This window comes from Cibotium barometz, chromosome 8, assembly GCF_041138505.1.
Source record: "Cibotium barometz isolate CiBa-2024 chromosome 8, ASM4113850v1, whole genome shotgun sequence".
In the NCBI taxonomy this organism is placed as follows: domain Eukaryota; kingdom Viridiplantae; phylum Streptophyta; class Polypodiopsida; order Cyatheales; family Cibotiaceae; genus Cibotium; species Cibotium barometz.
In genome coordinates, this window is record NC_141053.1 from 50,797,305 (window position 1) to 50,814,928 (window position 17,624).

The window sequence follows — 17,624 nt, forward strand, 5'->3', positions numbered from 1 at the left end:
AGAATCGCATACAAAAGAAGGCTGATGCAGATGATATAGAAAGGATCTCCCAATCTACCCAGAATGTCAAGGATGTAAAAGCCTTCACATAGCAAAGTATTTATTAACAGAGAGGTTTGAATTGAGATTTATTTTCATCTTCGTTGCACCATGCAGGCATGTGAAAAGATGGAGTCAAATATGATTGAGCTCCAGTCACAGTTGAAGCGGTTATCTGCTGGCTCCAGACGAGCTTCTAGAATCTCTTTCACTGGTGGACTTGTTCCTCCAGAGAATCAGGTTCGGTGACTCCCTGCTCCTTCCATTTATGTTTCAACATCTAGATAGCCTACTCATGCTCATGCCTAGAATAGACATCAGAGTAGTGCCAACAAAAGAAGAATCCTACATGCTTGCACTAAGGAACAATAAAGCCAAGCTTTGGCATCTTGAAATATTTGTAGTCTTGGAATAGTCTTGTGCTACTTGAAGGAAGTTGTCCTCTGTAGAAGCTGGTCCCTAGCATGACCTGTGCACTCTACCTTTATCTTATGTTGGGAAGAATAAAATCTCTTCTAAAGAGAATTGTTCACTTTAAGAGTACATACTCATATTGAAACTTTTAAGTCAGTCTTCCATCTAGAAACATGTCCTTTTTTGTGCTCTTCACTACATGTTCACAGAGCACCGAATTTGGAAACACAGCATTCTTCCGTGTTTTGCTAATAATGACTTTTAAAGGGGATCTTCTATAAATAGAACAGCTTGTTTGTATTGTTTTTTATTACTTGATAGATCTCTTTTTTAAAAAAAATAATAAAAATGTTCAGAGTTTAAAGAGTGTCTATTCCTCAACTAAAGCTTCCTTTAGATTTTAGTGATACCCTCATCATTTCACTCTTGCGCTTGGCACCAAGCCAATGTAGTTGAACAGAAGATCAAGAAAAGAGTCTTGTGCTTGCTGCAGCGTCACTTAGCCCATGAACCCTTACTAATTGCGATCTTTTGGTTGCAACTTGTCTTGCTTGTTGCCAGCACCTTCTGTTGTGACCTTCATCTGCCCTGTTTGGATTTCTTGCAATGCCTCTGATCTTCTCTTCTATAATCAGTCCACCTCATGCTCCGTTGCTCTTCAGGCTTCACTATTACCCTTTATACAATGATTCCTTTGCCTGCTTTAAATGTATGTTTGGCCTTCACGTTGTGACACATCTATCACTCACCATTTCAAACACATTGCACCCTTTATACAATGAATTCCTTTGCCTGCTGTAAATTTATGTTTGGCCTTCACGTTGTGACACATCTATCACTCACCACTTCAAACACATTGCAGAAGTGTCACGTGCACCAATTAATTTTGTGGCGAGTGTACATAAACTAGCAGTTTAAGGACAAGTTTGTTGGGGCAGTTTTGGACCAATTTTGGGCCGCCTAAGCATGTGTGAACCATACTGGCCACGGGCCAAGGGTTGGGAACCTTTTTAGTCTAATATGCACTAAGTGATATTTATTACATCAATTTTCGGCTTGCAAAAGGTCGGTCAACTGGAGTTAGTTGGACAATAGATTTGCCTATAAATAGGAGGGTGGTTGAGGATCTCAACATTCCGAGTTGGATATGCAATTAGCAGCCCGTGCATGAATTTCAGCTGTGTACAACTTTGGAGCAGCAAGTACAATCAGCTCTTTACATTAAGAGCTTAACGCACATCATTCAAGAGTCCAGATCTGACAATTATTTGAAACATTCATTCATTCAATTGCTATATACAGTAGATTGGGTGAATCTCTTCAAAGCCTTTTCCCTTCTCATCAAAGCCTTGAGAGAGGGCTACCCGATGTGTTGGGATATGTATGGAAGTCAGCTTTCTGAGGGTAGACACATATCACTTGGGGGGGGGGGGGGGGGGGGGGGGGGGGGGGGGGTCATGCTTGCTTCGGCCTCACATGCGTAGAGTGCTCACAGTGATTTGATGGGATGAGGTGGCCTGGTTCATGTTGACTCGTGTAGCGAGGCCTGTCCTCAGTATGATATACATTGCAGTGTGCTACTTCCCACCTGAGACATCAGCATATGCACGGGACTTGATGCAAGGTTGACAATCACCCTGTTTGCAGGTATTGTAAAGTTCTCCCAACAAGGGATATTCTCTTGTTGGGGGGACAGCTGCTCAGGAAGTTGCCATCATGCTGTCACAGATGGATTTGGGAGAGATGGGGCTACAGAGGACTTCATAGGATTCAGTACATGACACCCAGTATGGGAGACACCTTCTGGAGATGGGACCTATGCTTGAGCTGATTATATATAATGGGATGTCCTGTTGGCCCACCTCGGACAATCTTACCTGCTCCAGTGCCAACTCCACCGTAGGATCCCAAACCTCAAAATGGGTGGTATGATGATGAATGCAGAAACACATGGCTCCAACTCTTGCGAGATAGAGAGCACTGGCTGATTTCAGCACATGAGATGCAAAGGGTTTCCGCCCCCTTACCCGTGGGAAGAAGCGCACATTTGTTGCCAAACGAGAACAAGAGCTATACCATCTCCTCTTGATTGAGGATAGCTCGGACATTTGGAGCATTCTTGAGGAAGAAAGATGCCGACACACATCACTGACGCCAACCCTTTGGGAAGCATAAACACAACTTTATGAGGTGCCGGATCAGCCCATACCATTGATGTCACACATTCCATGTTGGGATAAGTCAAAGCTTACATGTGTGTAACAGTGTGTGAATAGCCCCTTAAAAGGCTGGTAGTTTGTATATGTGTGTCTGCATGTGACCACCTCTTAGGAGGGTGGATAAGTATGCATTAAATAAGGCCCTGTCAGAATGAGAAGCGGATATTGGAAACAATTGAGAGAGAAGAAACACAGAAGTGCTGGAGAGAGAAGTGCTGTATAAACTCTGCTATATACACGATATCGGATACAATTGAGTGGGGGGGGGGGAGCATGGTATATATAGTATATACAACCTAGGGCTGCTGGTCAGCCAGTGTAAAAAAGGCCGACAGCCCAAGAAAGCCCACGACTGGATAAAATCCAGTCAGCCAGCCGGCCAGCAAAGAAGGCAAGTCGGCCATCAGATAAACAAGTCGGAACCTCCTGGTATAGCAAACTCCTACTGCTGACTAGGGAAAAAATAGAGCCCCCCACAACTAGCAAAACTGGGGAAAATATGGACAATGGGAAAAATGGAGAAACACTCACACTGGGTGGGCACAACACTGGCCCTCACTCCCTACTGTGTAATATGTTACAGACAGGAGATGAGTGTTAACAGCCCCTCTCAGCTCCTCGATGTGGAACCAACCCCAATGAGATGGAGTGCTGATAGAGCATCTGCTGAGGTAGAGGCTTCGTAAAGAGGTCCGCCGCATTGTCCTTCGTCGAACAAAAGACTAGCAAGATGTCACCAGCCAAAATCTTCTCACGAACAAAGTGATATTGTATCTCTATGTGCTTGGTCCGGGCTTGGAAGACCAGGTTCCGAGCAATAGCTATACAGCTCTGGTTGTCGCATTGGATGACTGTGGGTTCCTTCTGTGGAAACCCAATCTTATCAAGTAACCCCTGCAACCACACCATCTCGCAAGCAACACCACAAGCAGCCCGATACTCCGCCTCAGTAGAAGACAAGGCAATAGTTGGTTGCCTCTTGCTGCTCCAAGAAATCGCTCCTGAGTCGTAGATCTCCTTGTGTCTGGATCTCCCTCCCCAATCAGAGTCACTCCAACCTCGGAGACTGACTCGGTCCTTTGTTCCCCCTCTAGTGTTATAAAAGAGTCAAGATCCTTCATACCCTGCAGATATTGCAAGATCCGCAATCCTATGTCCCAATGAGTCTTCATAGGTGTTTGCATAAATGAGCTCAACAGCCCCACTGGAAAACTCAAGTCCAATTTAGTGTTCAGCAACCAAATCAATGAACTGACAAGCTTCCGGATACAAGGAAGGCATCAACCTGCTCACAGGAGCATGTTTAAGACCATACAAGGCCTTCCACAATGTCACGTGCAACCCACACTTGGATGCCACGTGAACATATGTGAACAAGAAGGTGAAGGACTTGGAGTGGAAATTGGTCCCATGTGAGCTCACTTCGGGATGAGTCAGGCAGGCTTCCACTCTATGCGTCTGAGGTCAGGTGTGCATTGTCCTGCACATGAAACAATGCCAGTCCGTGCTGTGAGTCTCCCTTTGGAATGATGTTAGTTGTTCTATGTATCTGGTGTGCTATTGGATGCCAAACTTTTGTGTAGGCATGTAGGATTTGCATGTAGAGATGGGGCCAGCCCATAGGGCTACCCCAAGATCATTAATGTGGGCATGGGGGAGGTGTAGAACCACCCCCAAGGGGCCAGGAGGGCCCTGGCTATGCCCACCAGCCATGTGTTCGGCTGGAAGGGGCTGTCGGCCAGCACACTGTCCTGTATGCAGCCAGCCGACTAGGCCCAGGCCAAGAGGGGAGGCTGCCCAAAAGCCCATAGCCCATGCGCAAGTGGCCAGGCCACTTTTTAGAAGTGTGAACATCTTTTCACTATTTATTTGGTATTTTGAACAAGTCGTGGAGTATATTTCTGCTGCCTGACTTCGTATTGTTGGCTGACTGGGTACGTGAGGAGGTATAAAAGGCCAGGCTTGTTTTCATTCATTTGATCTCATATTTCACAAAGTGCTGAAGCATCTCAAGGGCCCGGACAGCCAAGGGAGAAGCTAACGCGAGGGTGAAAGCTGAAGGTTAAGGGTAGAGATTTATCTCAGCCAAAACAGGTCAAAGTTCAGTCTTTATTTTCTGATTTGCATCATTCTAATAAAGCAAATAAACCATTCGTGGTGGGGGCCCTACAGAGGGTATTTGGGACCCAATACTCTGTCATCTCTCTCTCTCTCTCTCTCTCTCTCTCTCTCTCTCTCTCTTGTATACCCTACGCATATAGGTTGCATACTGAGCCTCTAGCAGTAGTGCTCCATCCATCACACCCCCCACTAGCTCAGTACTTTTATAGTTTATTTCATGTTCATTTTGTCCTTTTTTTTCTGGACATCCAGAAGACATTGACAGTTGTACATTGATTTGTCTCATAGGTCGAGTTCGGCCTCTAGTAGACGTTAATACAGCTTTCTTTCTTGCTTTCTCTCTCTCTCTCTCTCTCTCTCTCTCTCTCTCTCTCTCGTAGACATTTACGGCATCCAGGACGCATGTTCCAGACATTTATGGCATCCTCAGATCGGATGTATGACATATTGTACCCAGACTATGGGACTGGATGGAGTTAGGAGTAGATAACATATCATACTTGTATCACCCCTTCAGCATATAGAGATGCATTATTAGCCCTAGTACTCCATCCACACCCTCTCGTTTGTACACCACCATTGAGTCCCCTATGGTCGTGTTGTCATACTTGTACATTTTATTCTCACTCCACATTTTCCTCTTGATGACTAGAGGAACATCATTGTACTACTTGTTTGTCTCATAGGCCAATTTTGGCCTTTTGCAGACGTTAATATATCTTTCTTTCTTTCTCTCTCTCTCTCTCTCTCTCTCTCTCTCTCTCTCTCTCTCTCTATTTACTGCACATCTACTTTAGTTTTGTGCAATATTTTCGTCTCGTGAAAGATTGCTGAATTTTGAGCATTGAAGTTACCGATTCTACCCCGAAGCTTCCGCATGTTACATTGGTATTAGAGCTTAGGCAGCCCTTAGCTTACGTTTTGTGCATGCTGAATTAGGGTTTCTGAAATAAGGGTCTGCGTTTAGGGTTTGTATGCAAAATTAGGGTTTGCATTTTTGCGTTAAATCTGTGTTTTGGCATCAGCTTTTTGCTCATTTTCAGCATAGTGTAGTGCTAGAAGGTCTAGATTTCAGCCTAGCATGATCCTAGGGAGTTTAGAAAGCATGTAGAACTCTAGGGTTAGGGTTTTTGGGCTGATTACGATAGAAAAAACAGAAAAATAATATCATGAGTTTAGAGGCAATGGACGACGACTTTCTCAAGACTTTATCCAATGAAGAGTTATGGCATGAGTATGAGACTATGCAGAGTTGTTGGAGACAGGAAGATGAAGAATGATACAAAAGGAAAAAGAACGCTATGCCCAATATGTCCAAATCATCGCCGCGTCTAGGCAACAACTCATAGAAGAGGACCGTTGGCAACACGAGAAAGAAGTACATCAAGTAAAGCTTCAGGAAGAGGCGTGTCAAGGCCAGCTTTTGGACGAGCAAAGATGGGCACACCCAATGAAAAGAGAGCTTCTAAGACGAGTTCTCGGGAGACGTGATCGCAGAAAGAGGTGTTTCCGAGGAGGTGCCATTACCCAAGATGCACGTGCCAGGACCAGAACCAGAACCAGAACCAGAATCAGAGCTAGAGCTAGAAGCCAAACCAGAACCAAAACTAGAACCATAGATTGAGCAGGTGGATCTTTCCAAATTCGACTTGGAGGAGGATGAGGTCAACCCGATAGTTTCCGATGAGGTGGATCTCTCCAAATCCTATTTGGAGGAGGATGAGGTTATCTCGACAGTTTCAGAGGAGTTTTTAGAGGATCCAGAGACTGAGCCAGAGAACGAGCCAGAGAACTTGAAGACCAAGTCAGAGAGCTTGGGGATTGAGCCAATGGATATGAAGCTTCAATTGGACCGGAATGGGATTTGAGCAAAGATGTATGGATTACCCTAGTGCTCCAAGCTTAGCAAGAGGGGATGTCATGTGCATCTGGTAATCCCAATGCTCATAAACATGTATACTCTCATTAACAAATATATGGGAAGATTTAAAGTAGATTTTGCAAACCTACAGGCTCCCGGAAGTGCCCAAGACATAGTTCAATGGTTGGGACACCTTTTGGGCATAGTTTGGACACAAAATATGACTTTTTGGACAATGTTTAGTGGAAAATAGGCAAAATGACTTGATTACGAATTGAGAGCCTATTTAAGACCATACAAGGCCTTCCGCAACTTGTAAACCATACCTTTTGATCCCGGAACCTCAAATCTTGGAGGTTGCTCAACATACACCTCCTCCTGCAAGTCACCATTTAGGAATGCAAATTTCACATCCATCCGATACAGCCATTGCTGAGAAGAGGCAAGGGCAAGAACTGTTCGAATCGTGGTCATCCTATTTGTCGGTGCAAAAGTGTCCTCATAGTTGATGCCAGGCCGCTAAGCATAGCCCTTAGCCACAAGTCTGACCTTGTGCTTGTCCATGGACCCATTGGACGTATACTTGGTCTTGTAGACCCACTTGACACCAATCACTGACCGTTTTGATGGCCTCGGTACCAACTCCCAAGTTCCATTCTTCTCTATGGCTTCAAGTTCCACTTGCATGGCTTTCCTCCAAGTCTCTTGGGAAAGCTTCCTTAACTTAACTAGGCTCTTTGTCCTGAATGATACGAGACATCAATGCATAGTTTTTACCGGTAAAGGCTCCTCTAACCGAATTTTATCACGAACTCTGTGCGATCTTCAAGGTCCATCCTCCGTAGTCCACTCGGAGGGATACTTCATTACACCCGACTCCCGAATAGTATCCAACAACCACTTTGGCACCCGAACAGAACGTGGAGCTTCCTGTTGCTGATGTGGCAAATCTCCAACCTCGGACTCAAGCTCTACAACTGACTGAGGCTGGCAAGTTGGAACAATACCTTGGGACTCATCCTCATACACATGTGGCTCTTCAAGAAGTGGTGGCAATCGCCAGAGCCGTGGTCTCCAAACTAGTTAGAAGAAATGGGAGATCATTAGTAGCATTGTTGCATGGCATATATGTGGCAGGTCCATTGCAGTGAGGCCATTGAGGGCACTCTCACCCCTCTTGCTGAGTCCATCCGTTCCATATGGGCCAACATCATTCATACCCTCCGCTGCTAATAGGGGAAGCTTCAGGGAGGTTCGGATCTTATGCGTAGAAAATGAGAGGCTTTTCTATGCACTGGCACACAAGTCCTTTTCTTTGATCGGGATGGCGGGAGCCCACTAAACTTCGTCAAAAAAGTCATCTTTTGTGTCCAAATTGTGCCCAAAAGGTGTCCCCTATATGGGTATGTCTTGAGTACTTCGTCCAAAAAGTCATCTTTTGTGTCCAAAAAGGTGCCCCCTATATGGGTATATGTTATGGGTACTTCGGGAGCCTATTGGGTTGCAAAATCGGCTCTAAATCACCACATTTCTGCATGATGCTGCGCTGCCGCTGAGGTCCTAGTGACGAGGGGCTATGCATCCCTAGAGATAGCTTTCAAGCCCACTTCTAGGAGCCCCATACCAAGTGTTGGCTCTTTGACACTTTGCCCAATATCTATAACATGAAAAAGTTTATAGATGAGGATTATACTTTGATAAATAACTTTCAGCACCTTTGTTCTTGACTATGTATAGCACAATGTAATGAGAATAAGAGTGCAGAGAGAGAGAGAGGAGAGACAATACACAGTGTTGGGTCGGTACAATGTGTGCATTGCCACAGAGTCGCATCGGCAATGCCTTTAGGACTGTCCCAAAGCGCAACAGGTTTGGCAGAGGATCCTTCGTCTCTAGGCCGCATTGTGCACCATCACGTAGAGGGCTGTAGCCTAGGTGACGGAGGCCGGCCCCACCCTCTCCTATGAGGTGGTAGCAAGAGGATAGGTCTCCAACTTACTGCAGAATTGATATTGTACCCACTCCTGACAGATCATCAGAGCCCTGGTCTCCAAACTAGTCACAAGAAATGGGATCACTAACAGCATTGTTGCATGGCATATATGTGGCAGGTCTATTGCAGTGAGGCCATCGAGAGCACTCTGACCCCTTCTGTTGAGTCCATCTGTTCCATATGGGCCAACATCATTCATACCCTCTGCTCTACTAGTAGGGGAAGCTTCAGGGAGGTTTGGATTACATGCATAGACAACGAGAGGCTTTTCTACGCATTGGCGCATGAGTCCCTTTCTCTTTGATCAGGACGGTGGAAGCCCACAAAACTTCATCCAAAAGGTCATCTTTTGTGTCCAAATTGTGGCCAAAACGTCCCCCCTATGTGGGTGTATGTCTTGGGCACTTCGGGAGCCTATTGGGTTGCAAAATCGGCTCAAAATTAACCCTTAAATATCCCCTAAAATGTTGCCGAATCTGGGACTTATAATGAGGTTATCCATGTCCACGACCACTGACTTTGACTTTGATTGCCTGAACACCTTGCCACTTCTCAGATTTCACTCCAAGTCTAGTTGAAGAATTGTGCATCTGTTCCATTTTGTCCTCGTGCTTGCAACCCCTTTCCCTTAACACAGCTATGGTCTCCTGCCAAGAATGATCATGCATGTTGCTTTGCCTCGGGACCTGATTTGAGAGTTAACTGGTGTCCTCCTTTGAGCACACACTCCTAGGGAATGCTTTCCTTTGGCTTTGCCTGCTCCAGACCACCTCATAATGCTACCTTTGATGTATGATGTGGGACAGCTTAGAGGGCTGATAAGCCTGAATGCTCTGATACCAATGTTGCATGCAATAGGTTGTTCAACATAACGCACAACAAAGCCTTCTTTAAACTTGTGAGTTTATGCAATCCACTTCACTCTGAGAGAGAAAAGTAGAGAGAGAAGATGAGAGTTGACACAAGATTGGGTCTGAATTACCTAATGAGCGCCCCCCCCCCCCCCCCCCCCCCCCCCCCCCGCGCCCGGCGCCTGGTGCCCCCTCCAAGCAGGAGTATTTCTTGTACTACTTTGGAGAACACTGTACAACGATGTGAATGATGAATGTGGACTATCCAAAGCAAGGACGAGGAAAACTGTACGTAGGCTGAACCATATGCTGAACGAATAGCACTGTAGAAGACTATGAAGCCACCTATGAAAATCCAAAACTGTTGAGGTAAAGCACATATGTTGGCTGAAGATGAGAGGATCTTCTAAGAGCGTGAATCAGAGCATAAAGCTCCTTCTCAAGGGTTGGCCAACAAAATTGAGTGTCGTCTAGCTTTTTACTTTCAAAAGCAACAGGTCTACCATCTTGAAATAGAGCAGCCCCGATGGCATAGTCACTGGCATCAGTTTCAAGAACATATGGCCGACTAGGATCGGGTAATGCTAAGATAGGTGCTTCCTTGACTTTATCTTTCTGAAGGCCATATCCAGATCGTTATTCCAAGTGATAGGCTGATTTGACTTACGTCCACGACCTTTCAACAAGTTGGTCATCGGTAGTGTGAGAGCTGAGAGTACTTCCGCATAGATTTCCGAAGAAAAATAACAAAACCGAGAAAAGAACTTGGACTGAAGCACAGAGTGCTTGAGGCTGATTTTATGCTTCAAGAACCCTGAGGGATCTCCAGCACACATGTTCTCTTTATATTCTTGCTGAATGAATGTGATTTATGCAAGGGACCAGGAGGTGCCTTATATAGATATTCTTGTTGCTGGTTGGTGGTGAATATGCTGCTGTTAGCCTGTTTTCCAGCTCACGACTGAGTAAAATACAGCATTAAATGCCATTTCTTTCACATGTGTGGGGTCGGAGCTGCTACCCGACTACTGGCATCCTGGCCGACTGGTATATGCGCCGCCATGCTTGGATATGGGCCCTATCAGGCTGCTGACAACATGTTTAGGGGTGGTATATGGTGTCTAACATCACATACAAGGCAAATACCCATAATGAGGTGACTTATGGGCTGGCCCATGTGCACATGCCCCTACATGATTCTTTCTAATGCAATATATAATTCTAAGGCTGACACATGGGTAAGAGGACTGACACATGCAGACTCTGTAAGGTTGGGAGACATCAACATGCACTATATGATGAATTCTCGAAGTGGGTAAGAGGACTGAAGCATGTAGACTCTCTAAGGCTTGGGAGATTGACCTACATGGCTGGTGCTTGACATGTCCCAGATTGGGGCTCACAAAGGGACCACAACATACGACAAAAAATCCTAAAAAGGGTATTAATGCCGTATAATGTTACATGAAATGTTGAGCCAGTGTGTCACATAGCACCATAGTGCAGGGTGCATGTGACAAAATAAGTTGCTCTCACAGTCGACCTTGTAGGTAAAAACCTTGCCATCTTTGTTAGTCTATCGACCACCACCCAGATAGCATCATGCCTTGTGTTGGTGCGCGGTAACCTGACAATAAAATCCATGGAAATACTTTCCTACTTCCCAAAAGGGATCTCTAGAGGATGTAGCAATCCTGCTCTAAGTTTCTCAGACTTATTCACCTGACATTGATGACACTTCATCACAAAGTCGTGGATTTCCGCCTTCATTTTAGGCTGTTAAAACGTCCGTTTTAATAAATCATAAGTCTGCTCCACACCCAGACATAGTTGCAAACATTCTTGTTTGCATACGTTAGCAAATGTTTGAAACGTTCTCACGTTTGCAACACCTTGCAAACTTGAATTTTTTTGCAACTTAAATTTTTTTGCAGCCGGCCATGTTTTAGGTTTTTCTTGGGTAGCGTGTGAATACTAAACATTGGCTGGCGTGGCTCATCAAAGCGTACCGAATTAAAACGTTGCTAAATGTTGGGAATCACACTCAAGTAAACTGCAATGTAGGGAGTACAATCGCCATTCACCTTTCAACATTGTGAAGAAGCTTGAAGGTGTGCGATGTACCCACAACCATAGCCCACTATAGCCTAAAGCCTCCAACCTTCTAGTAGAGTGTCTATTGATATTTTTGAAATTTGAAACTCTCCCAGAAAAGCCCCAAATTTGACATGTTATTCTACGGAGATGGTTTTCTTTTGGAAATTGGCCATCTAGTAAATGTCACGAATGCATCTACGCCAAGGTTTGAAGCATTCTTTAGCAAACTTGGCAAACTCGAATGCAAATGCACGAATGCAATGAGTGCTTGCAACTATGCACCCAGATGACTTGCTGTAGGAGAGTCATGACATTCATGAAGAATCTTCCTCGTAATTTGATTACAATTTGGTCCACAAACGCTACCATCCTAAAACAATAATCTGTTTCCGATCAAGTAGTGAATACCAGCTTGTTGGAAAATAGATTTGGTGCAAGCCAAATTTCCTACACACTTGCACACAATATCAAGTCCAAACTTAAGAGGCTATTCACACACAAACACACACTAGTGTGTGCCGTGCCTCGCCTTTTTCCCCCTTTAGTGCCTCCGCCCGCTCCCTTGCCCTCCTTGCTCTCTCTCCTGTCTTCCTAGTCGGGTGCTTTTAGCTTTTGGGTTTTTTTTTTTAAATCTAGGCAAGTTTTGGCAACTTTTGATCTTGAATCCCCAAGAGGACTCCATGGCAGCCTCTCGGTCATCCCCAATCGAGGCTGTTGTCCCTTGCCTCTCCTTTTCAGAAGAGGATTTCGAGCTCCTTGCTTGGACAACCGCTTCTTTGGAGTCTTCCACCCATAGTAACATGAAACATTTCGTCCGTTTCGTCGTTTCGTCATTTGGAAGGTTTTGTTTCGTTTCGTTTCGTCTGTTTTGGACGAAACGCAAAGGTTTCGAAATGACACTTCTTATATACACATACCAAGTTTATAACATAGCCAACATAAAGATGAAGATGCATTTTTTGGGACTAGTGGTGGGTATGAAATTCATGATTTTGGGAGTAGGTTTTTTGGTATTGTCAAAATTTGGGCAAGAAAAGGAGAGAAGAGAGGAGGAAAGAAACAAGTTGGAAGGGAAGAGGGAGGTGAGAAGAAAAGGGAAGGAGGTGAGAAGCAAAGGAGAGAGTTGCAAGACAAGAAAAGGAGAGAAAGTTGGAAGACAAGAAAAGGAGAGAAAGAGGAGGGGTGGACCGTGGAGGAGGAGAGAAAAAGAGGAAGAGGAGGCGTGGAGGAGAAGAAGTGAAGGAGCGAAAAGGAGGAGTGGACGAGGAGAAGAGGCGGTGCAGCTGAGAAGAAGTGTCGGATGCGTGAAGTGGCAAATGGGCAGCAAACAAAGATGGAAACGACGGTAAAAATCGCATTTGCAAAAAAAAATCTCCCGCCCGTTTTTTTGACCTCACTTTACACTTGGGCGAAACACCGTTTTGATGGGCAGGTTTCGTTTTGTTTTGAAACGTTTCGTGCCAGAAACGTTTCGTGTCGTTTCGAGAGGGCAAAACGGGTTTTTATGTTACTATGCTTCCAGCTTGGTATGCAAGATTGTGGGTAGCCACCCACGGCGTGTAGATAGTTCAGGGATTTGTTAGGGGCAAGCCTTCTCCACGTGCCTAGAAAGATCATTGATATTCATCCCTTAGGGCATGACTACCATCAGGTTGAGTTCGATTCGCCTGCAACTTTGGAAGGAGTCATGCAATTGAGCCCCGTCGCATTGCATACAGCCTAGGACTTCTTTGCGAGGTGGTAGCACGGCTTTGATCTGGTGTCCGACCCTTTGGTTGGAGTCTCAGGCTTTTCTGTGACAGTCTGCTTTCCAGGTCTTAGGAAGGAATATCGTCCATTGTGCAGTCATCACAGGTGGACCTATGGATATATTACTCTTGCAAGAGCATAAACTGGATGCTAGTCAGTGTGGGAGATCAGGCAAGCTTCTCTCAGGACACACCTTTTGGTCACCGGCTGCTGGTACCAAGGGTGGTGTTTGTATCTCTGTTTCAGCTTTGATATTGCCTTGCATCATTGGACATGGTGTCATTTTGCCTGCGAGAGTGCAGTGGATCCTTCTTATGCAGGGTACTACACGCATTGGTATTCTCAACCTCTATGCTCCTAACCATAGAGGTGAGAGGATTGCCTTTTGGAAATCTCTCACTACATTGATGCCTCTTGCCGACCATTGGATTATTGGTAGGGATTTTAACATGGTTGAGATGCCAACCGATAAAAGAGGTGGACATGAGGGCTTGGTGCATCCTCTTGAAAGAGCGTCTTGGGAGAGGTTTATACTCTCCATTCATGGTAGAGATTGTTGGCATGAGGATGACATTTTGAGGAGTCCATCCACTCTTCTTTATTCATGGTCTAACAGGAGAAGAGATGTAGGATGTATCTATGCACGGTTAGACAAATTTTATGTGGATGATTGGGTGCTTGACAGAGGTGGACATACTTTGATTGCTACAGGCACCTCCAAATCGGATCATTGCCCAGTGGTTTTATGTATTAGAGATCCGAATTGCCATGGATCAGCACCCCATGTACGCATCCCTGATCATTTGTTTTCAGATGCAGAACTATCGCGTCGTATGCTTGATATTTGGAGATCTCATGACTTCTTACAGGCCTCTCAAAGCCTGGCCTCTGCTCTCTGTGACTTTTATCACACATGTGCCCTGTCTAAGAGGCAAGAGGCCTTGGACTTAGAAGGGCTATTAGAGATTGGCTGCCTTGCAGAAAGAGCACGAGAAACATCCTCATGCTCAATGGGTTGCAGATTCTTTATGTACTATTAGAGCAGAACTTCATCACGCTCTTGAGCAGCGCGAGGAGTATCGTTTCCATGCCGAGGAATCCTTTTGGAAACAGATGGGTGGCAGAAGACATTGCTCTGCCAGGCCAGGAGGATACAGATAAAGCGTGGAGAGCAAGAGAAAACAAGTCGGCTGCTGTAGAAGTTTGCTACTGATTTTTCTGTGCAAACCAGCCGTACAAACCAGCCGTACAGCTCTGTACGGACAGGCTGCTGTGCAGGTACACCTTCTGGTACAGGCTGCGCACAGGTACAGAGTCGTTGCGGGTACATCTGCTGGTAGTACAGGCTGCGCACAGGTACAAAACTGCTGCTGCAGGTTCAGTTGTACGGACAGAACAGGTGCTGGCAGCACTGGACAGACCTGGTACAGGCGGCGTTGAACTGGCTGAGCAGGTACAGTCGGGTACAGAGACTGGTTGCAGGCGGCGCATGCAAGTACAATGACACGTGGCAAGTACGGACTGGTACAATGCATATTTTATGGTCTGTACAGTCAGGTACAGAACTGAAGTGGATGCAGAGAGGAAGGTACAAACAGGTACACCCACACGTGTGAAGCAAGGTTGTTGAAACAAGTGTGCAAGTACAGACTGGTACAATCACTTCCTCCGGTGCAGATCCACGAGCTGATTTTGGTAAGCTCTGAATTTGTTCATCTATCTCTCTTTCCATTGGCTTATGTCTGTTGCAGATTTGAGCTATCTGGCCCCTTGTGAGAGGAGGGGTATGGCAGATTGAAAAGGGTGGAGACAGAGATTGAACAGTGAATGTATGTTTGTGCTGAGATGTTGAATCATGTGCATGAGATATGCCAGATGTATGCTTATGGCTGTCCTGCTAAATGGTCTTGGCTGATCAGAGGGAGGCACAGAGTGTTGCTTTGAGACACAGATCTGTGTGTGTGAATCCTTTGTGCTAAGAGGTATTGTGGGCTGTCAGATTGGACATACAGGTGTATTCTCTTGGCTGATTTTGTTGTACTTAGCCTTACATATTTTTGAAATTGAATAAAGAAATACCGCAAGGGGCGCCAAGCTTTGGGGCCAACAGGTGTCGTTCTATTTTCAGATTTGGGGCACTCTAGCTCCAATCTTTTTTTTTGTTTTCATATCTAGACTACAAGTGGACGGGTGACTGCTAGTCTACCGCACTTTGGTTTCTACCAGAGGCCGGTTTCAAGGTTCCGTTGCCGGGACCAATCATCAACTTTCTTAAGGGGGTGAGCTCGTGGTTGCCTCGAGGAAAGTCATCGCTGAAAAATTCAGCAACATGTCTGATACAAAAGATGAGTACTTCTATCATGAAGAGGAAGAGCAAGAGACGTCTCCTGAGAGAGATGTATCTGAGGATATTCTTGTAAGAGAACAGGCTGCAGATGATGAGCATTATGAGGATGTAACACAGCCAGAAGATGTACTTGGTAAAGAGGATGATGATGCTCGGTTTAAAGAACGTTTGGTTGGTGTTATGGATGTGTTTATGCAGCTCACACAAAGTGAGAAGTTTGCTGAATTTATGAGATCCCGTACAGAGCCCGAAAAGAAGAAGAAGAAGGTGCGATCTAAGAACCTTCCTCAGGGTCATAGTGGTGCCATCCCACAGGATCCATCTTTTGGCTAGTTTCCGAACATGCAGCATGCTTATGGTGCAAACTCTCAGAGTTCCTTCTTTGGACAGCCATCCATTCCTCAGCAAAATATGCATCCAGGTTATTTTGGTGGTGGCTCGGTGTTCCAATCTATGACTGGGGGTTATCCTCAGGGAGGCATGGGTATGCCAGGGCCTTTTGGAGCAAATTTTCAGCCTGGTGTGCAGGGGAATATGTATGGTGGTATGCAGTCCGCTATGCAAGGAAATATGTTTGGGAGCATGCAACCTGGAATGCAAGCAAATATGTATGGTGGCATGCAGCCAAGTATGCATAATGGAATGTTTGGAAACATGGCTGGAATGTATGGTATGCCAGGTGTGGGAATGGGAAATGTTGACCCTATGATGGGCATGAATGTTGGGGGCAGCAATCTTGCGAAGCCACTCCCATATGATAATCTAACGCCTATGGGTAAGGCGAAAGATTATAAGGAAGGGGGGCTGCAGTGAAGTTTGATACATTCATTGGAGCCAAAGATAAATTGAAAGCACTTACCTTTTTACAACAGTTTGATGCTGCTTTTTCTGGTGGGAATTACACATAGTCCTCTAAGGTGAGGAAAGTTGCCACTTTTCTCAAGGGCAATGCTTTGCAGTGGTGGTCTACTCTTCTTTTGCAAGGCATAGCACCTACTACTTGGGTACAATTTAAACAGGTCTTCTCTTCCGTATGGCTCACATCTACATTTGAGGTGGATGTTATGACTGCATGGCACAAGTTGGATGCTTCAAAATGTTAAAATTTGGAAGATTATAACAAGAGTGTCTAAGCATGGAGTCCGTATGGATCCAGCAAAGGTGGAAGTAATTCTTAATTGGCCAGATTTGAGGACCGTGCATGATGTACGCAGTTTTCTAGGATTGTGTTCCTATTACAGGCGGTACATACGGTACTTTGCTGAAATTGCTTCGCCTCTTCATGCCTTGACAAAGAAGGCAACTCCGTTTAGATGGGCTGATCGGGAAATTACAGCATTCAAAAAGCTCAAAGAAAAGCTAACTTCGGATCCAGTATTGGTGTTACCGGACCTCCGAAAGGCTTTTATTGTCCAGTGTGATGCATGCGGAAGTAGCATTGGTGCAGTTCTCATGCAAGAGGGACATGTCATAGCCTATGAGAGTAGAATATTGCAAGATGCCGAGAAGCATTTATAGGTTTATGAGAAAGAGATGTTGGCTGTCATTCACGCTCTTTCTACATGGAAACACTACTTGCTTGGGGTTGATTTCACTGTGCAGACAGATCATCAGACCTTGCGTTATTTCCTTATGCAGACTAAGCTTTGAGAGAAGCATATGTGTTGGGCAAACTTTTTGTCTATGTTTCACTTTCAGATTGTGCATGTGGAAGGCAAAAAGAATGTAGTGGCAGATGCTTTGTCACGCAAGCCATAGGTCTCCGCAGTTTCACTTGCTTATCATCATGAGCTTGATGAAATGAAATAACAGTATGCCCATGATGAGGACTTTGAAAGGTTGTATGATCAGATGTCTGAGGGTCAGCGGCATGAGCACTACACTCTTAGAGATGGATTTTTATTGATGCATGGCAGACTGTGTGTTACCAGGC

The 17,624-nt window shown here is 45.3% G+C and overlaps 1 protein-coding gene across 1 annotated transcript in view; it reads left to right on the top strand.

Annotated features, from left to right (window-relative positions):
- Positions 1-6: 6 nt before the first annotated feature.
- LOC147636374 (uncharacterized) overlaps positions 7-17,624 on the top strand; it is a 46,380-nt gene continuing 28,762 nt past the window's right edge. Inside the window, exons 1-2 of the mRNA XM_086801801.1 lie at positions 7-74; positions 157-279. Of these exons, the coding sequence (XP_086657927.1) occupies positions 169-279 (111 nt within the window). The 5' untranslated portion in view covers positions 7-74; positions 157-168. The remainder of the gene's footprint in view (positions 75-156; positions 280-17,624) is intronic.